This window comes from Theropithecus gelada, chromosome 15 (assembly GCF_003255815.1).
Source record: "Theropithecus gelada isolate Dixy chromosome 15, Tgel_1.0, whole genome shotgun sequence".
Lineage (NCBI taxonomy): Eukaryota > Metazoa > Chordata > Mammalia > Primates > Cercopithecidae > Theropithecus > Theropithecus gelada.
In genome coordinates this window covers 6,130,796-6,152,759 of record NC_037683.1, presented here as the reverse complement: position 1 = coordinate 6,152,759, position 21,964 = coordinate 6,130,796, and the positions used below count along the sequence as shown (strand labels likewise).

Sequence of the window (21,964 nt, the reverse complement as noted above, 5' to 3'; positions counted from 1 at the left end):
TGCATGGCTATTGAACTCCCCTCTCATTTGTGCCTGGAACCCTGAAGAAAGGTGAAAACATAGCCCAGTCCCATCTTTTTCTTGGTCTATCTGATTTGCTTCTATTCATCACTTTTTTCTTGAGAAAAAAAAGAGGAAAAACACAAAAGTAAAAGAAACACAAGAACTTGGAGTCAAATCTTGAAGCAGAAAGAAAAAAGAATCGTGCCACTTGCATTCAGGAATATAAAAAGCTAAATAGCCACAGAAAGGCAGTGTTCTCAAATGCATGTGCTGATATTCCAGCCGGAGCGCGGCTCATATGCTGCGTGTCCACCTGGCGATGTCGGGGGACCACACACCCCAAGCACACGGGAGCTGAGAGGGAACTGAAGTGATTTACAGTTTCAAAGGGCCTTCTTCCTCTTCCTAAGAAATTGCTGCTTCTGAGGAACAAAGCAAATCTACTATGATTATTTATGGGTCCATCAACAGATCTGAATCACCCCACCTTAGTATGAAACGAGATGGATAAATAAATAAATTCAGGGAACTGTCTTATGCCTGATCTAAGAAATACACGTTTTGATGAAGCATTTACATTTTAATAAACCAATGATGATTTTCATTAGAAACACATTTAAAGGGGAGGCAGAAAAAAGTTAAGAAGTTGACAAATACAGAGAAGTCAAAAGAATGCAGAAGCAAAGTTCTGAGCATCTAGACGGAGGTGGCAATGGCCCAGGAACCTGTCTCTTGCCCTGCCTGCTCCATTCAACTGCCAGGGCAAGCACCGCAGCGCTCGGTCTAGGAAGGCGGGTGGCCATTTGTCGTGCTGGCCCTTGCTGCCGAGAGCCTCGGCCTGCCTTCTCCAATCTGGCCTGTGACGCCTCAGCCCTCCCAGCGCCCCTCTGCCTGGCTCTCATGTTCTCAGGCACGAAACATGCACATGCTTCCTCCTCCTCAAAAAATATTTAGGAGTGGACCTTTTGGGTTCTAAAAATGTTCAAGTCTGCTTCTTCCCACTGCACACTTTGCAACTGGTTAATAGGGGTTTTTTTTTTTTTTTTCATTAAGTCAAAGAAATAGCTCATGTGTAGATAGAGCCAATGTAGAGCCTTTCCTCAAACAGAAATTGGGAAGAACAATGCATGACTGCAACGTAGTAACCCAGATTCTGATGTCTGTTTAAGTTGATTATAGCGCGCCCACGAGGCAGGCAGCGGTCCAGGCCCAGGCCCCTCACAAGTGAGTTTTCAGGGCAGACACCAGTGAAGTGGGGCTCATGCAAGGACCCTCCCTCCTCACGCAAATGCTCTTCCACCACCCTGCAGAGTCCCTCCCCAAAAGGCCTACACTTCCTCCTTCCGGAAGAGGAGGCGTTGTCACTGAGTTGTCTTCCTTCTAACGTGGGATTAAAAAGGGAGTCAGGTAAATGAGGGCACACTATTTTTTCCAGACAAGATCATCACAGCAGATGACGGTATTTGCTATGTCTTTAAAATATACCTGACTCCCTAATACTTCATGCCTCTGCTAATCACTGTTTTCCCTTCTCAATTTTAGCTTTATATTTGAGCCCTTCATAGCAATCTACTTGAACGTGTTATTAGAGAAAAATAAAGAGAACAGAGAGAGGCATGTCTGCTGTTAACTCTAGCATTAGACAATTATCATTGGACTCTGTAATTGCTGTCACTCATTTTTCTTAGGAAGAGGTCATGTTAAAGTGAACGAGCTTGGGGGAACATCCAGAGAGCTGCAGCCAGCAAGGAACGGGAGAATGGAATTTGTAGCTCTAGAATGGAAGGAAGAGGAAAAGAAGTGTGGAGCGACTGACAGGCTGTTACGGCGTGGTGACTACATTTTCTATTGTGGGGCCACAACACAAAATTCTGAAGATGCTTTCTGCAGGTACACAAATTCCTATGACAGGAAACGCAGCCACCAGCAGCACTGTGACGGGCTCCAAGCCTGTGAGAACAGGGTCAGGGAGGAAAAGGAAACCAGCTGCGCCAGAGGGCTTGCATTTCACCTTCCCCAGGGTTCCTGGTACACCCGCATGGTGGGTGTCAGCCTCCATGCTGAAAGGGCCGCAAAGAGAGTCCAGCCAGCCTCCAGCTGAGGGAGCTCAGAACTCAGCCGGAGAAGCGGTGCTGGGTGAAAAGTGACTGATCTGTATGAGATTTCTTTCACTAATAAGATACAATATGCACATCTTCCTTAACAAATAAAAACCACTCTTTCAACTGACAGACTGTGTTAAGATAAGGACTACAATGAAGAAAGGAAAACCTGAACTATATTTTGGCCCCCCTGACATTACAACCAGGAGTAGTTTCCTTCCTCCCTCAACACTGCAGGACACACGACACATTTTCTGAATGAGCCTCAGTCCATAAGTGTTCACACTAATAACCTTGAGAGAGTTTTGAAAAGCCTTACTAGCATGAGAGGTGGAGTTCTGCTGGTGGGAGATGGGGCAGGTATGGTAGGGACAGCCACACACAGCTCCTGCGCCTGAGTGGGCTGCACCCCTAACAGGCCTCCAGGCTGCCTGCTAGGATGTTTCCATTCCAATGACGAATGCAGTGCTTTGTTCTAGCACTGTACTTTAGGGGAGAAAACAGTGTTGCAGTTCTATCTGATGTTTTACATAAAACACAGGGCTGGGCAAGGAAAAGGAAGTAAGACTATCCCATTTACAGCAGAGCTGAGCTGTGTGCTCATTGCACGCCAGGTCTGGAATCCAGGGCTTTACTAAAGCAGGGGTGTGAGGTGCTGAACTGTGACACACAGAATGGCGGCTGAACGTCCTGGCTGTGAGTATAGTATGGATTTCAACAGCCTCAAAATCATTTCCCCTGGGTTTATCTTCCTGGGGGAGGGAAATTGTGTGGGAAGTAAAAAGCATTATTTCTTTAAAAGACAAATCAACTTTGAAGATACAAACCATTAATTGCAAGAAATAAAAGTTGTGAATAAAAGGCCTTTCAGAAGCTGTGTAGATGGTGCATACTTATCTTTACAGCAGGAGAAACAAAACACAGCTCTCTAAAAGAAAACCAAGTACAACAGATCGCCCTATGACTTAGTCTGGCAATGCAATGAAAACTGTCATGTGCTGAGGATATTAAGGGTTTTAGTTTTTGCCACTGGCTATTCTGGGACTCATTTAGGGATCACAAGGGTTAATGGCTCTTCGTCAGCTTACAAGGCCCATCCACTGTAAAAAGCGACCGAAAGTTAATTAGGTGAGATCAGCCGAAACCCCATTCAGGTTTCTGACTCACTTGATTTTGTGAGAAGCCAACGAGTTGACATATTCTGCCTCCGAAGGAGCCAAAATGAGCAGGCTGCTCCCATGGCAGCCAATCCGGGCGGTTCTTCCAATCCGGTGGATGTATTCTGCAGGTGAAGATGGAGCGTTGTACTAAAAAGGGTAACAAAAATGAAGGCATTCATAGATCAAGGGACTGCCATTAATTGGAAGTGCAATACCCCTCACCTGCCTCCAGATATCCCAAGAATTAAATTCTGGTGCTATGGTTACCCTAACACAATCATAAGGAGAAGTCACTCAACCCTGAAACTCCTGGCTTCATTGGAAATAACAAGGCTCTGACATGCAAATGTGAACAGTGGCCAAGTTTCCGATAAACGAGACGTCTTCTCATCCCAATATCTCCTTTTTAATTTTACTTCTCCACAGGTCTCTTCATTTTCTGATTTGCATCTTTTCACTGTGGCGACTGGATGAGGTGAAAATGTAGGCGGGGGGGGTACATTTCTCCAGGATGATCACATGACCTTGGCCTACTTCCTTGGAAGACAAGGCCATAGGGTGAGGTGTCCAGAGGACACTGGAGGGCATAAGGACGAAGGGGCTCCCTGCTCTGTGGGCAGAGTCTACCTCTGCTGCCAGGCCACCAGGAGCAGGCCCCAGGAGCTGGTCCCCACCAGCCTGTAGCAGCCCCATTCAGTCCTTTAGAATGAAGGCCATTCTACAGAATGTGGGCAGGTGAGGGGCAGGTTCCCTGCAGGTAGGACATTGCTTCTGCTTGCATGGAGAGCACTGCCAACTCAGAGAAAAGAGCAGACTCTATCACTCATTACGATGGATAATGCACAGCATTTTATGTTTTCTTTGGCAATAACTTTGCCATCGTTAAAGCTAACTGACCATCCACTCGTTCTTCCTTTTTTTTCCCTTTGATGCTACACAAATCAAAAAGATGAGGGCCAAGATGAATATAATGTATGGGAGGCTAAGCATATGAAACGAATCAATATTCATAATATAAGCTCTAAATGATCAATTCTGTATGTCTGGCCTCCCGTACATTAAAATCATCATTGCCTTATCTTCAGTTCACTCTGTGGCCAGCAGGAAAGAAGACACAATGCCTCCAGTTCTAAAGTGATCATCTGCAGGGAGCAGATCAGACATCCTGGCCAGTGACAAGCACGCGATCCCACTAAAATGTGAATAAACCATGACTCACGTCAACAGGGCACGTGTCCCCCAGCCCCCACACAGAAGGGCTTAAAAATACCATTCTGTAGACTAATGAAAAGAAAAAACAAAACTAAAACCACCAGACTCTAGTGCTAACACCTGTACCCTCTGGCAAAGCGTCTAAGGCTAGAGGTATGTGTAAGATGCTGTCAGGAACTTAACTGCTCCCTGCAGGTCAATGTACATGGACATGGCTCTCAGGACAGCTGAGCCATCTCCTTTTGGACACAATGAGGCCTCCCAGGGGCTGAGGTAATTCCTGTTGTTTTCAGATTGTTGAAATTTTGTTTTGTGACATGAATTAGTTTAGAAGCAGGAGAGCCTGCCACCTCCCTCTCGTGAACGCACATTCTGGCTGTTTTGCTGCAGTGGTGAGGTGGGCTGGGTTAAGGAAAGATGTCAGGGGAATTGTACAGATAAGGCTGGTTTGCTGCCGGTTACCAGGGCAACACCCAAGAGGATAATAATAATTATTCTACTTAAAGCCAATGCATCTACTCATGATCATATATTCCTGCCTCAAGCTTACACCTTAACAACTAAAAAATTACCTGAACAATCCACGTGACTTGAGGGAGATCTAAGCCCCGAGCTGCAACATCCTTTAAAAAGAAAAGAATATGGTTTAACACTGAGTTTCTGAATCTTTCTGGGGTCCTGGATATGTCTGATAATTTAACACAAACTCTGAGAGTTCACCCGCCCACAGTGCACACACATTCGGGCATACATGTGTATGCCCAGTACACACACACACAGAGTCCTGCATACAACTTCAGGGGGCTCGGGGACCCACTGCAGTCCTCTTGTGGTTAAAAATTCTGATTTCAGGGCAAATTCTACAGAATCCATTGATGAGGGAGTCACAACACCCTTTGCTAAAAGAATCGACAGGTTAGCCTAGGAACTTAAACAGTAATGACCAGTTGCGTAATGTAAAGAACTCTGAACACACATTTTATTTGAAAAACCACTTGATGATGAACACATTCATGGATCATCATCCCCCTGCCACAACCACGAGCAACGCTGAACAACAAGCTGGCCTTGAGGTGTGCTCTCGAACATCTCCCCTCAAGGCATTCGCTGTGGGAGTGAAGTGCAACGTAGTTACTGAGGATTTTGCTTTCTGGCCTCAGAGAGCAGCAAGGATCCAGCAATCCTCCGTCTCTTCTGATGGCTGGATTAGAATACAGGCCAAACCCATTAATCACGTCAAAGACTCAGCTAGAGAGCTGAAAAACTATAAAAGCAATGGAGATTTATTTTTTAATTTTATGTGTCTTTTCAACTAGTCACCACCCAAAGAGCAAAAATTCTCTACTCTCTCTAGGCTCTCACCATTCCAGCAGACTGGAAAGTGGGAATTTCCCTGACTTTAGCTAACATTTGCACTCAGGATTCATTCTTCAAGAATAACAGTCGTAATGAGAGTGTCCCAGTCAACATTTACTGAACACTTACTATCCACCACACACATTGCGTTGAGATCTTTACCTGCGTTGCCTTGACTAATCCTCAAAACAACTATGACCCCCATCTGACAGATGAGAAAACCAAAGTTAAGAGAGATTAAGTAGTTTGTTTGGGGACACACAGCTGGGAAGTGGAAATAATCCTCAAATCCAGGTCTGCTTTGCTTTTTCAAGGCCATATTATATTATACCGCATTCCACCATCAAAAATGATCCTATGTCCCTCATATGCTGCTGGTGGGAATCCCTATGGCAGGGAATTTGGCAGTATCTAGCAAAATTACATGTGCATTCGCTCTTGACCCAGAGCAGTATCACTTCTAGAAGTCCATCCAAAAAAAGATACACTGACAAAAATACAAAATGATATGGGCATGAGGCCATTGATTTCAGCACCATATATGATTATAGATCTAGAAAAACACTGTTGACCAGCAGAAGACAGGTTCGATAAAATACAGCAATATCCCATGTAACAGAGTACTATACAGCTATGAAAAGAACAAAGATTTCTACATACGGATATGGAGACTCTAGGATATATTTTGAGAATGTCTAGTATGCTTGTGTAAGAAGTTGGGAAAATACAAACATATTTGCTCATATTTCAGTAGGAAATAATGGTGGGAAGAATCCCCAAAGCTCAAAAAAATCGTCACCACTAGGGGAGGAAGAAAAGAGGAAGGATAGGATAAAGATGGAAGCTACACTTTTTCTTTTTTCTTTTTTTTTTGTTGAGATGGAGTCTCGCTGTGTTGCCCAGGCTGGAGTGCAGTGGTACGGTCTCGGCTCACTGCAAGCTCTGCCTCCCGGGTTCACGCCATTCTCCTGCCTCAGCCTCCCGAGTAGCTGGGACTACAGGTGCCCGCCATCACACCCGGCAAATTTTTTGTATTTTTAGTAGAGACGGGGTTTCACCATATTAGCTAGGATGGTCCCGATCTCCTGACCTCGTGATCCGCCCGCCTCAGCCTCCCAAAGTGCTGGGATTACAGGCCTGAGCCACTTCGCCTGGCCCGGAAGCTACACTTTCTTTAATGAACCTTGATACTTTTGACTCAGACGGTGGAAGTGTCTTGGCATAATTTAAAAAGATAAACAGCTGTCACTATAGGAAATACAGAGTATCACTTATGACATATTCTCACCAAACAAAATAAAACCTGAAACTAGAACCTAAATCTAATCAAGTCTCTAGATGCAACTACTAGTTTACAGGAAGTATGGGAAAGAGGAACATGTTGAACAGCATGAGGACACAATTAGCCAAATCCTGAATGTAGGGTATTCTAAAAGACAAATGATCTGGTTTCTTCAAGAAAAAAGTTAAAGAAAAATAAAGGAGGGGTAACAACACCCAAAAAACATTAAATAGGCAGATGGAGAACCAATACCTTGATGGAAGCTCACAAAACCACCAACTGTGGTTATCTCTGGATGGAAGGATCTAGGGGGATTTTTACTTTTCTCTGTGTTTGGCTTTCTTTTAACAATGAATCCTTACCATTTCCCCTACAATTTTAATTAATTAATTAATTTATTTATTTATTTATTTATTTTTTGAGACAGAGTCTCGCTCTGTCGCCCAGGCTGGAGTGCAGTGGCCGGATCTCAGCTCACCACAAGCTCCGCCTCCCAGGTTTACGCCATTCTCCTGCCTCAGCCTCCCAAGTAGCTGGGACTACAGGCGCCCGCCACCACGCCCGGCTAGTTTTTTTGTATTTTTTTTTAGTAGAGACGGTGTTTCACCGTGTTAGCCAGGATGGTCTCGATCTCCTGACCTCGTGATCCGCCCGTCTCAGCCTCCCAAAGTGCTGGGATTACAGGCTTGAGCCACCGCGCCCGGCCCTACAATTTTTATTTAGAAAAATTTAAACCTACAGAAAAGTTAAAAGACTAGTATAACCTAGATTAAGGAAATACAGATGTAACTCCTTCACCTAGATTCCGCTACCGCCAGTCTTTGGCCCATCTGTGTTCTATCTATCTACTCATGCCCCCACACACATACATATATGCAAGCACATTTTTCTGAACCATCTGAAAGTAGGTTGCAAACATCATGACATTTTAACCCTAAATACTTTAACACACACCTCCTAACTAAAAGGACACTGATCTACATAACCACAACACTATTACCACACCTCAGAAATTTAACACTGAATAGCATTTTCTAATCAACAGTCCATATTCAAATTTCTCCAACTGTACCTAAGATGTCTCTTTTTTTTTTTTTTTTTAAAAGATGGAGTCTCATTCTATTGCCCAGGCTGGAGTACAGTGGCACAACCACTGCTCATTGCAGGCTCAACCTCCTGGGTTCAAGTGACGCTCCGGCCTCAACCTCCTGAGTAGCTGGACGACTACCTACAAGTTCCACCACACCCGGCTAATCTAGATTCTTTTTGCTCAGGCTGGTCTTAAACTCCTGGGCTTAAGCGATCCTCCCATCCCAGCCTCCCAAAGCGTTGGGATTACAGGCATGAGCCACCACGCCTTAATATGCCTTTTACAGTTGTTTTTTCTTTCCTAAACTAGGATCAGATGGTAGATCACGCATTCCGCTACGTCTCTGTAGACTTCCTTTGTTTGGAACCATACCCCTGCCTTTGATTGACTTACTTAGTTTTTCGATGTCTGTCATTTTTTAAGAACATCAAAATGTTCCTGAGGACATCAGACAACTGGATTTGTCTAACTGCTTCCTCATGGTAAGGTTCCGGTTAGGCTTCCTGGCAGAAACAACCTCAGGGTGGTGTGTGCTTCCCACGGTTCCATGTCGGGAAACACACCGGGGCAGTCTGTCCTGTATGGGTCCCTCTGTTGCGAAGGTGACTTTCTCCTTTGTAACGAGTAACTGGGGAGTGACACTTTGAGACCATGCGAATAACATGGTCCTGTTTCCTAAAACCTTTCACCCAAGGCTTTTAGCATTGATTGATGGCCCTTGTCTGTACTGTTACCTCGATGACTCTTTAAGTCTATCATTCCTTCCTTCCATTTCACAGCTCTGCGATACTTCTGTAAAAACAGCCCACCCCTCACCCACTGTTAGGTATCACAAAGGATTCATATGTACATAGCTTTCTTTTTTTTTTTGAGACAGAGTCTCGCTCTATTGCCCAGGCTGGAGTGCAGTGGTCTCGATCTCCCGACCTCATGATCCGCCCGCCTCAGCCTCCCATAGTGCTGGGATTACAGGTGTGAGCCACCGTGCCCGGCCTGTACATAGCTTTTTGAAAAACAATAATACTATGTGAAGTACTATACAAAACACACTCCCGGTGGGCGCAGTGGCTCACACCTATAATCCCAGCACTTTGGGAGGCTGAAGCAGGTGAATCACCTGAGGTCAGGAGTTCGAGAACAGCATAACCAACATGGTGAAACTCCATCTCTACAAAACATACAAAATTAGCCAGGGATGGTGGTGCGTGCCTGTAGTCCCAGCTACTTCGGAGGCAGAGGCAACAGAATTGCTTGAACCCGGGAGGTAGAGGGTGCAATGAGCCAAGATTGCACCATTGCACTCCATCCTGGGCAACAAGAGCAAAACTCTGTCTCAAAAAAAAAAAAAAAAAAGAAAAAGAAAAAAAAGAAACACACTCCTGCTTCCCCCAGGGTCAGAGGCAGGACTTGAGGGAGATACCACCCCACCATCACTCCCCTAGAAGGACCACTGAGGGTACCTCAGGATTTGTCTGCCTTCACTCGTACCTCAGATTTGCGGGTTTCCTTTGAATGCTGGCTAGGCTGCATTTGTAAGTGTGTAAGCAGAAGTTAAATGTCCTAAAAGTGTGTCAACCACCCACAAAGTGTTTTCAGACAGCTCCCACAGGCTCTGGAAGCGGAAGGCTGATGCTGCAGAGCTGATGCCTTTGAGAACACAATTTAGGATGTTCTCTATCTAAAGGGGAGCGGGAGCAGCTTTCTACACCAACTACAGTTTATGTTTTTAGAAACACTGATGAGTTCTTACATCTGCAAAGCTCTTGTGAAGAACTGATTTCTTTAAGTGCCCCGCAGTGGGAGATACATGTAGGCACGGGCTGCTCGAGCTTCACAGACAGGCCTTGTAAAAAATTTAACGCTCATTGGCTTAGTAAATTCAACCAGCAAACACTAAGACTCTAAAGACTCTAAAATAATGTGTGATGTTCATGAAACTCACTGTGAGTCCAAACACGCTGCAACAGTGAGTGACGAAGGACGCCGGCAGACTGTCACTGTGTCTTCAAGGTTCTATTTCCTACTTAGGTGACCTAGCTCTGGACAACAGGCTAAGACACAATCTTCAGGTCTCCCACTAATGCGTGTTGTTGGGGGAACCTCACTGATGGCCAACCGCTGCCCAATACTCCTTGTTTTCTCTCCCCCAGATCTAACTCAGCCATTTCTTTAGGCTACCACAGTGAATAAGGAGAAAGAAAGGCAAGTCCTGGTCTAGGAAGAGAGAACTGGGCTGCTTGGTCCAGCCCCACTTAGGGGTTGTCCAATCCGCGTGGGTCAGTTCAGCAAGCTGAGCCTCAGCTGCCCCGCCTAGAAAATGGCTGGGAGAACCATGCTATGTACATCATGAGGTTGTTGCTAAGATCAAATGAGACCACGTATGTGACGAATATCTTGAGACCTACAAATCTCAGTATTCTTGAGATTCTATAAATCTCACTTACCCTGGTGAAGTAAGAACTGGTATGATGGCAATTAGGCCGAGAAGTGACTTCAATGTCTCTGTACTCTCCTCCTCCATCATATCTCATTCTCTGCCCCCGCCCCACCCTGGGAGAGGTCGCAGGGAAGCAGCAGAGCCTCCATTTCGCTGGAGCACAGTCAGCCAGCTACATCAGATCAACAGGAGATCATGACCCACCAAGACTCGGCAGAGGATTCTGTTCTGTCTGCTCTTAGGACTTAGATGTAGCTTCATTTTATTCCTTTAAGCTAATTAGGGCAAAAGAATTGCTAAAGTCAGTTCTGAAAGACACTCAACGGTGAGGCCTTGAAGGCCCTGGGCCTGACAATTGGCTGCCTCCATGAGACCTAGGAGTACAGATGGAAGGCAGCTTGCTCAGGTGCCAGCCTGTCAGTTGGATTAAAATGACTCATTTATTTACCCAAGAACCTCACAAAGTGCTTTTACTAACAGGGAGAGGGGGCCTGCCGTCTCTCTGAGAAGGGACACAGCACACTCGCCTCTGACGCCTTCCCGGCCTGCCAAAAGTCATTATTGCCGTGTGTGGAAAGCCATCAGCAGGGTCCAGGCCCCCGTTGTCCGGGTGACAGATTGGGCTGCGTAATCAGAGGAGGAAGGAGAGAGTGCAGAAGCTGTCAGAGGCGAGAGATCTTGGCTGGAGCCGCCAAAAAACTGGCAACATGAGTTAGCGTAACTGAGTAAACAGCAAACAATCTCCAAATGATCTTTCCGTTAACACAAACAAAATAAAATGAAAAAGATAAACTTTACCTAAAAAGCATACCCCAGAGAAAAGCACGAAAGTCTACATTTATTTGGGGCACAGAACTGACATTCTGTGACTCTCACAGCCTTATCTCCTTTGTCTCCTAGCCTCCTGGCATGGTGGAAATTTCCCAGGAGGAGAGGAAATTAAGAACTGCACAGACAGAACAGTATGCTTCAAGCGGAAAAAAATACTGAGAAGGTGGAGGAAAGCAGCACAGGTGATCTAGGTGCATCTTCCGAAAAAGAAATGCGTGCGCTGGACAGCCAAGGAGGACGCCGAGGGACAGTCGACACCCAGCAGAGGCTGCGGGTAGCTTCTTTCTGGGAAAAAGGTGACTGCACTCCATCCAGGGACAACCAAGGAGAGCCACCAGGAGACCAACAGAAAACCTAGTACCAGCCTGAAAATCAGGTGGCTCGGAAACTCCATTTTCCGGCCAGTCAGTGGTACTTCTGTTTATCAACTCATCAGCATAATGATGGTATTAAAAACCAGGTTCCTTTCCTCTGGCTTAGTGTGAGCTCTTCACTATAAGCAGGAGGAAATAATACTTTGCACATAATCCAGTGTCTGATATCTGATCCCTTTGGTTGCTTAATTCCACTTGGGAAAGTGGGCTTTGAACTTCCAATGCCTCGTTTCTGCTCATCCCTACTTCCTACTTACTTGGCTTTTTCTTAGATCTAGTTTTCCAGAAGACACAAAATTACATTGTGAATGTGTGAGGATTCCTCGTCTTTCACAAACTGATTTCTTTTGCCCCCAACTAAGCTTTGCCTAGACTCCATCTTACCATAGTCACACCTTTACTCAACAGCCACAGTACACAAGCCACATATCAGGGCTTGAGAGCTGCATGATAATTAAAAAGGTCCCTGCTTTTGAGATGTTTATAATTAAAATGAAATAAAACACACACACGCACCCTTAACAGTTCCTAGCAGGAAGGAAAATGAGGTGGGGGACTTTGTAACAGTAAAGGAAATAGCATAATTGTGAACTTTTGTGTGGGCACATCACTATTTCCAAATTTTCATAAAGACATTCATTCTGGCCTTGTTAAAAGGATCTTGGGATGATAAATTAAAATGGCAAAAGGCACAGTATAAAGGGGGGAAAATCCCCACGTAACGATTAACAACACGATTCCTCTTTATCAAAAGAAGCCAGTTCTCCATCTGTCTCGTCCTGAAGTGGCCCTCGTTCCTCATTAACACCAAGGAGGCTCCTGGAGAGCGTTCAGATAGCCTGGCAAGCAACAGGCTGCTTAAAAGGATGCAGAGTGGCAGCATCTCCCCCGACCCAGGCATGATCTATTACAGCGTGTGCGTCCCACTCGCCCCGAAACTCTCATATGCCAGAAGCGTCAGCTAGAGCAAACAAGCATGACAGAAGGGGCAGGAACACCAAGAGGAAGCGAAGGACTTCCCATGACTGGGAACCTGCGCTCCCGCTCTGGCCCAGCAACCGAGAGAAACGAACCCCATGCAGCTCTTCTCCAGTCATCTTCACTACACAGCAAAGAGAGCTCCCAAAAGATCAGCAAACTGAAGTGACCTGGACTAGAAAATGAACAAAGACTGAGGGCTTTAGACAAATCAGGCTGTGGGCGAGGGAGTTTTCTTTACGTGTGGCACCCGGGACTGGCAGGGCGCAGAGGGCTGGGAGGTACTGTGCTTTGCCAAGACAATGGCATTCTTTGTCTAGCTGATACCACGTGCCTGCGGGTATCATCAGACGGACAGAACAAGGAAAGTGATCGTATGCTTTTGACCTCACCAAGAATTATATTAACTATTTCAGAAAGAATAATCTTCTCTTCCATGCAGAGCTACTAAAAATACAAACAGCGGAACTTCAGATACCTGCAGTTTTCTCTAAGGCTTACAGCTCACCCGTGTCTGTAAAGCGCTTGCGTACTGGGAGACTCAACAATTTCCGAGGGATAAATCCAGCATGTTATGGGTCAAAGATAAAATATTCTGTTCCTATCATAACCTGAACTCCACCCCAAAGGTTCCTACTGCTTTCTATTTTGACAGTCCAGAACATTCACTTCTCAGGTAACACCAGAGGAATGAAAAACCCATTCCCAGTGAGCAAGTCTATTAATGTCTGTCTTTAGAAAAACACACACACTGGTAGCCCTCAACATCGAGTTTCTTGGGCCCCATCTATTGCCCCCAATTCGATCTACAAAACCAAGCACCTACTGCGTGCCTGCTCTGTGCTAGACACTGGGATAGAAATGCAAACAAATCACAGTCCTTGTCTTCACGATGCTTACGACTGGCTGGGAAGGTACCTAGACCAGGCGGGATAAGCATTACGGTGAAGAAATGAAGGGTGCACTGGGATGGCCTCGTGGGGAAGAACAGGGGGCTCCTGAGTTTCATTTCTCTGAAGACATAAAATTTAAGGGGACACCTAAGGATGGTTTAGTCAAAATCATGGTAGTGTTCCAGGCAGAGGGACTAGCATGAACCAAGGCTCCAAGGCCAGAAAAAGCCAGATGATACATTCGAGGACTGAAAGAGGGGGCTGTTTGGCTGAAGGGTAGGGAACAAGGGGGAGTAGGGTGAAAAGAGACAAACAGGGGTCAGGTTCCACAAAGTATTGTTAGATATAAAGGACTGTTGACAAGTTTTTCTTTTGAGACAAGGTCTCACTCTGTTGCTCAGGCTGGAATGCAGTGGTGCAATCACAGCTCACTGTAGCCTCAACCTTCTAGGCTCAAGTGATCCTCCCGCCTCAGCCTCCTGAGTAGCTGGAACTACGGGCACGTGCCACCACACCTGGCTAATTTTTAGTCCTTCATTTTTTTTGTAGAGACGGGGTCTTGCTATATTGTTGCTCAGGCTGGTCGTGAACTCCTGGGCTCAAGCGATCCTCCCACCTCGGCCTCCCAAAGTGGTGGGCTTGTAGGCATGAATCACTGCACCTGGCCCAACAAATTTCTTTAAGTAGATTATTTAGAATATATCTTCACTATAGGCCATGCATAAAGCTGGCTTTAGAACAAGCTTGAACATCTGACTCGTGGATGGGCCTCATAAAGGGAAGGACTTGGTCAGACACAGATCTCCTCAGGAGGCAAGCATTCCATAGTGACAGCTCTCAGGCCTGAATGAGTGTCAGCAGAGCCACTGTTTGCCTCGCACACATGAGAACCGACACTGTGATAAGCAGGTTACCAACAAGCCCCCTCTTGCAGGTGAGCACACATATATATACACACAAGAAACCATGCTGCACTCATACAGAAACTCAACACTTAGAAAAGTCTCCATTGCCTTTAACAGTGAATATGGAACACAAGTTCCTTAAAAAGTAATTGCATCAAATGTGGCCTAGATGGGCATTCAAACAGCTTAGTATCTTTGTTTCTACCCAGCACTTGTTCACTGGATTGACTAAATTTATAGTACAATTTCATTACTGTATATATAAGAACTTCTCCATTAACCAGCTGGGGATTAAGTTACATCATCCAAGATGGAACAGAGAAGGCATTTTAATCTTTGGAGATAGCAACAACTACGGTAAAGTGAATCCCCGGGCGGTGGGGACAGAACACTGAAGGTGTGAGTTTTTAATCTCGAAAGAGCACAAGAGGCAGGAGTTTAAAAGGTCAGTGTTGTGCTGGAGGAGGCAGCTATCCAGGACTGCAGAGCCTGAGGCTGAGGGAGCTGGCCCTGAAATCACAGGGCAAATGACAGTCAGAGACAACAGCAAATAAAATTGGCCCAAATGCACCAATTTTCCTTTAAGAAAAGGTGAGCAGAGGCAAGCAGAGTCATTTTGTTGTGGAAAGACTTTCTCAGCTCTAATTACTCCCGATAGCTGTAATTTACAAGTTTTGGGTGGATAGAAATCTCCAAGATTCACACATTTTCAGACCAACAGCTGCCACTATTAGTGAGCAAATTGCCAAGTCTTCTGCACGGTGGTGGCTGGCTATCTGTGGCCCTGTCAGGTAACAAGAAAGAAGTGCAAAGAGGCCAGCCCCACCAAGGGGCCCCTAGTGTTCCTGGGCCCTGTAGGACTGACCACAGGACAAACTGTCAAGAGACAAAAAATTGCACAGCCATCACAGAAATGTATCAGCCTTCGCATGGAAGACAGGACGATACGTACCGTGCAAAGAAGGACGCCTCTCCTGGAATGTGAAAATTCCTGAAACACTGCTGTTCTTTCCTACAAAAACAAGGAAAAATAGAGCTTTACAACTCAGAGACAAACTCCAGCAAGGTAGGCTTAGATCTCCCTAGCTCGCTCCATCTCCTACTGCTAGAGCTATTTTCAGGCAGAGAGAGGCTTGCCAGGAAAGAGGAAGAAGTGGATTCTTTATATCTTCTAAGATGACCCTGTACTTACAGGACCAGACTTGAGGCTACGGTGAAGTAGCAGGGGTTGTGAGGGTGCACATTTCTGGGAGACAGTACCAGGGGAGGCACACTCTCCAGGAATGGCCAAAAACAAGAACAGGAAGGTGCAAGCTCCTGCGTGCAGGGTTCCAAACCTGTGTGCAATGTATTCTAAACATTCTCCTACAAGTGCTCTGAAGGAATAAAGAATAACCAACCTTCTCTACAGGCAGTTTTAAAAAAGATTAGATATGGCCCGGCGTGGTGGCTCAAGCCTGTAATCCCAGCACTTTGGGAGGCCGAGGCGGGCGGATCACGAGGTCAGGAGATCGAGACCATCCTAGCTAACATGGTGAAACCCCGTCTCTACTAAAAATACAAAAAAAAAAAAATTAGCCGGGTGTGGTGGCGGGCGCCTGTGGTCCCAGCTACTCGGGAGGCTGAGGCAGGAGAATGGCGTGAACCCGGGGGGTGGAGCTTGCAGTGAGCCGAGATTGCGCCACTGCACTCCAACCTGGGCCACAGAGCGAGGCTCCATCTCAAAAAAAAAAAAAATTAGATATTTATAAAACTATGTATTTTAATTGAAGAGAAAATATATTTGCATTAAAGGAAGAAAATAAAATACCACTCAAGGCAAACCACCACTACCACTGGGAATACTTTGATGTTTCCCGAGTTCCCCTTTTATGCATCACATAACCAAATATGTAGCTTTCCAAAAACATGGCACCCTACTATTTATACTATTAACATACTCTTAGATAGCAACAGAATATGAACATCTCTTCATGCCAATAAGTATCCAAAGACCAGGTCATCTGTTGTGGTGAAACAGTACTCAGCTAAATGGATACGCCATTATTTATTTGACCAATGTTGTATGCAATGAAGGTTGTCTCCGATTTTTTTTTTTTTTCTTTGAGACAGGTTCTCATTTTGTCACCCAGACTCACTGCACAATCTCAGTTCACTATAACCTCCACCTCCCGGGTTCAAGTGATCCTCCCACTTTGGCCTCCTGAGTAGCTGGGACTACAGGCATGCACCATGATGCCTGGCTAATTTTTGTATTTTCTGTTAGAGACGAGGTTTTGCCATGCTGCCCAGGCTGGTCATGAACTCGAGCTCAAGCAACTCACCAGCCTCAGCCTTCCAAAGTGCTAGAATTACAGGCGTGAGCCACCGCGCCCTGCTGATTTTGTAATATTGCAATCAATGCTGTGACAAACATCTCTGTAAATAAGTCACTGTGTAGATTCTTAATTACTCTCTTAGGTTAAATTCCTAGAAACAGACTTCCTGGACCAAAAGGTGAGCATCCTAGAATGCTTTCAGTATGAGCCTGCAACGGTGCCTTCTGAACGCTCTTCAGTCATGATGCTCTATGCACTTGAGTTGGTCACATTCACCCGTCAGCAGCAAATACAAAGAAATAGAACCAAACTACCCAAAATCTGGAAAAAAGTAAAGTCTCTGTTGCTTTGGCACAGTCACTGTGTGCTGTGGCATGTCTTTCTGGGCTTTCATGTGCGTAGATTTTGTCCATGGCTGGAAGCCCAGGGCACACCTCACTGAGTACACTGGATAAAGACATACAAACAACAAACATTCATTGAGTGCTCACCACATACCAGACACTGGCTTAAGCACCTCACACGTCTGAACTTCGCTAATCCTCACAACAACCCTATGTGTAGGTATTATCATCACCCCATTTTCCAGAAGAAAAAAACTGAGGCACAGACAGGTTAAGGAACTTGCCCAAAGGACACACACACGGTAAAGGGCCGGAATGATACCCGAACCTGGGAACTGTGTTCCTGAGTCAGTGCTCAGACCCTCAAAAGGACAGATCCATTTGTCCAGTCTGCTGCACGGTCTTTATAAATGATCATTTTTGACGGCTGTATCTTAGAATCAGAATCAGAAAAAATAAAAAAGTTCATAAAAGCTTACGAAACACCTTAAAGACTAGTTATGATGTATTCAGATTTGAGGCAAGAAAAAAAAAAAACCTACCAAACTCTGGGGCTTTCATCACAACTACCATGCAAATAGTAACTTCTATGCAATGCTCAGAAACTTACTTAGAATCATGTCAGTCATCATCACAACTACCCTGCAAATAGTAACTTCTATCCAATGCTCAGAAACTTATTTAGAATCATATCAACCATCTAAGGAGACCATGCTAAGGCCTTGCAGGATAGTGGCCAGGGTAATAAGTCAGGAAAACTTAAGTGGGACAGTTTCAGCTTAGTCTGGAACAAGAAACTTACCCCTAATACTTAGAAAATAAAACACAGGGATACTATAACCTCCTGTCTTCCACTGCAAAAGCTAAATACTACACAGACATTCTCCTTTTTAAACTACAAAAACACAATTTTAATTATTTAAAAAAAAAACTTTTAAACTATAAAAACAGAACTATTTCTGAAAGACAGATAAAAACAATAATAATAAAGGCGCTTAACATTTACTGAGCACTTCCTGTGTGCTACGCCCTGTACGGAGAGCTCTGTCTGCATTAATTGAGTCAACCCTAAAGGAAGTACAATTATCATCCCCACTTTAGAGACACGGAAACTAAGTCACAGAGAGGTTAAATATTTACCTGAGATTACACAGCCAGCAAATGACAGCCAGGACAGGACCACAAGCAGTGTGCCCCCAGAGGGCACAGCTATAAACAGCATGCTAGACTACTCCCCTGTTACAATGTGAGATGAACAGCTTCTGTATAATGAAGCTATAGACTCTTGTGTGTGATCTATTATAGCGAATTCCTAGACTATTCTGAGTCCATACCCAGCTTCCCCCAATCACTTGGATCGACGCTGCAGAACGCCTCTGGTAAAAACAGACTCACAGGATTAGTAAACAAAGCTTAAAACAAAAACAAAACCCCAAACCATTAATGGTATTAAAAAAATAAAATCAACAAGTTTGATTGCATCAGGGATCCGAAGGTAAAGACCAAGAGTTTACCTAATGCACAAGGGCTGGAATATTCAGGGATTTCTATATAATCTTGTGGCAAATAACCTGTGTCCTTGAGTGACCTTGAGCAAGTTCGCTTTTCTGGGCCTCTATTTACTTCAGTATTAAAACAAAAGAGCAAAAGCAAAGAGAGGTTGGACTTGTTTAGGATCGTATCAAACCTCTAGTGTCCCTTTTAGCTCTAAAAATGTTATGATCTTTTAAGCTGGCTCAAATCAAATCTCATTCCGATTTCTAGTTTTCTTTCCCACTTTCTAATTTGCGAAGCTGCCTGGTACCCTCTCCTCTAGGGCAAAATGGCTCCTACTTCCGAGTCTTGCTCGTCCTTTCTTTCCCAATTCCAGTGAGCATATCTCACTCCCGTACTCCACCCCGACTCCCTACCAAATGGCCTAGTTAAGAGTGGAGGAATGTGATTGACACAGCTAAGTCCCTAAAATAGAGGAAATGTTGTACTCTTCTTCGTGAACGGAAATCTTACTCCGTGCCGAGAAAGAACTGGGAGCCCGCAGCCCCTTTGGTTCACAGTACCCTCTCCCAACCGAAAGTGTTCTGAGTGCAGCGCTGTGTCTTGTTGACAATGACAGCAGCCGTGCTCAGCAGTACCATATGGGATCCACAATTTAGCTCCATTAATGCTCTTAATTTGAAGACATCAAGCCCTAATTACACACTGGGTACTAAAAAGGCAAAACCCTTCCCTGGTGCCAGCTACTTAGTGGTACTCTGTTGCCTTAACAGCTGGTTGAGGTAGATTCAGGCCAAGTCGGGGCCTGTGAGCTCTCTCGGGTGGAAGAGACCAGCTCCCGGAGCAAAAGCAAATGGGAACAATAGACTCTCCTTGCCCACATCAATCCAGCAGTGTGATCCCCTCTAGTTCCAGTGGGTCCCCCATTTTCATCTAATTCTTGACTTGCCCAGTGGAGTGTGCAAGGGTCGTAGCCATTGCTGAGCCTAAAGAACAGGTTTGCCGGACTCAGGTTCGTCCCCATCTCCACGTGGGGCCACGGTGCTGTCGCTGCACAGGAAGATCAGTGCTCACCTCCTGCTCCATGTTGCCATGCAGCCGTAGGAATTTTAATCGCGTGGAGGCAGATGGCAACTGCCCTGATGCCGGCGCCCCTGAGCTGCTCAGCAGGGTCTGTAGGAAGAGGCTGTAGTGGAACTCCACCAGCTCGCAACTTGAGAAAAAGACAACCATCTTCTGGTCTTTCTCAAACTACATGATACAAAGGGAGGAAAACCCCACATATTTTAAGATTACATGACGCCAAAATGAGTATTTCTCCAAACTGTACAGTCATGCTGACCCCCATTTGGAAATAAAGGTGACTATCTTTGAATTATTTTAAAAAACAAAAACAGTGATACTGCACTCTACAAAGAATGCAGGAGAGGAAAACGACACAACTATCATTTCAAACGGGTTTCCCTTATCTGACAAAAATAAACACACTTCAGAGCACAGCTGGGTGGGAGCTCCATTCCCCTTATTCATCCAGGGCTTGCCACAGCAACACTACCTGGCTGAGACCCTACACATGCAGAAAATCTTCACCCTGAAGCCCTTCCACTTACTATCTTCTCACGTCTCAGAGTCATCACAGAAGTCTAGTAAATAAATGCACAAATGCCAGGACTCTTGGAGAAACATGAGCACAAGCCCCTATGTCTGCCTCACATCCAGCTGTTCCCGCCACCTGTGATGTGCCTACTATCAGTCCCAGGAAAGGTATCGAGGACAGATTTCAAGCTGAACATCATGGCTACCATTGACCTCTGATTCTTTACCATGATCCTAAAACTTGACTGAAAGGATGTACATCAAAGTTTGCATCCGGAATGCAGACATAAGTTGGAAAACCTCTGATTTTTGGTGTCTTAACTCATTGCTACCAATGGCTTAACACAAGAAAGCAGGCCTTTCTTCCCCGGATCAAGCTGGCACTAGCCCACAGTCCCACCTTGCATTTCTGAAGGATGAAGGCCGCTAGGCAGACAAGCCTCAGTTTGCTGGGAACCACAGTCACGTGCTGCTCGAGACTTTCTGGTATTGCAAAGTTGTCCAGCTCGTCGCCAGCTGGTGGAGGACAGACCTCCCGGACCGCTTTGTCCTTTGGGTTCAACTGGTCATGGCTCTTGTCCAGGACGGAAATACTGACTGGATCATGCAAACTGATATCAGCTAGCCGCGTTACACCTTGGATAAAAGTGAGAAGGGCAAAGCAGACAACAAACACACCGTGAAACTGGTCACAAAAGCGTACCCCCTATACACACCCACCCATGAATGTCAGGACTATGTATGTCACCCCATGGGTATCACCAAGTCCCAGCACTGATCTGCCCTAGTGCCAACGTGTGTGTTGCGGGGAGATCTACCAAAACTTCTTCCCACAGCCTAATAGCCAATCTGTACCAACTTTCTATAAACACTCACCTATGGAACAGCGTCCAAAAGACAGTGACAGACACTGCGCCCACTCCCACCTCCCAAAAGGGTTCTTTGATCAAGTAAGTTATGGTAAACCTTGGATTTCAAAGGTTTCACAAAAGCTTCTTTGCTCTAAGCAGCCCTCTCAGGGCCTTTATTGTGTTAACGTGCCCTGAGAATATCCAACGGAGGGATGTGGGGCATTTCTCAAACTTTCTTGACCACAGAATCCCTTTTTCATGAATCATCCCTCAAAATTTAGAACATGGGGAACCGTGAGGGGTCACATGCATGGCATCTGGTACATGCACATCACAACGTGGCCTAGTAAACCAAGGAAACCAGACACGAGAATGTGAAAGCTGCACTGCTGGTCAATGACTCACTGTGTGGGGTGATTCTGGTAGAGTGATGCAACTTTTCCAAGCCTTCATGTTCCCACTGATAAAAGAGAGCTAAGAATTTCTATTGCATATGGATGGAAGACAGAGAAGAGCTTCATTGATATATTTTTTAAGTTCAACAGCTCTATAGGAGGAAGAGTGATTACATCAAAAATGCACTCAGATAAGAGGTCATCATCTTCAGTGCAAGGGCCCTGCTCTCTGTGGGTTGCAAGTGCAAAAAAACCTCATGAAACCAGCAAGCCAACGGCAGCCAGTCTTTTCTTGTCCTCATCCCTGCCCTTTCTCCCTTTCCCCATGTGCTGGGGAACATAT

The 21,964-nt window shown here is 45.4% G+C and overlaps 1 protein-coding gene across 1 annotated transcript in view; it reads right to left on the bottom strand.

Annotated features, from left to right (window-relative positions):
• Positions 1 to 21,964, bottom strand: part of DDX31 (DEAD-box helicase 31) — a 79,368-nt gene that overhangs the window by 34,755 nt on the left and 22,649 nt on the right. Inside the window, 5 exon segments of the mRNA XM_025359266.1 lie at positions 3,273 to 3,412; positions 5,050 to 5,100; positions 15,576 to 15,635; positions 19,854 to 20,030; positions 20,776 to 21,011. Coding sequence (XP_025215051.1) covers positions 3,273 to 3,412; positions 5,050 to 5,100; positions 15,576 to 15,635; positions 19,854 to 20,030; positions 20,776 to 21,011 — 664 coding nt within the window.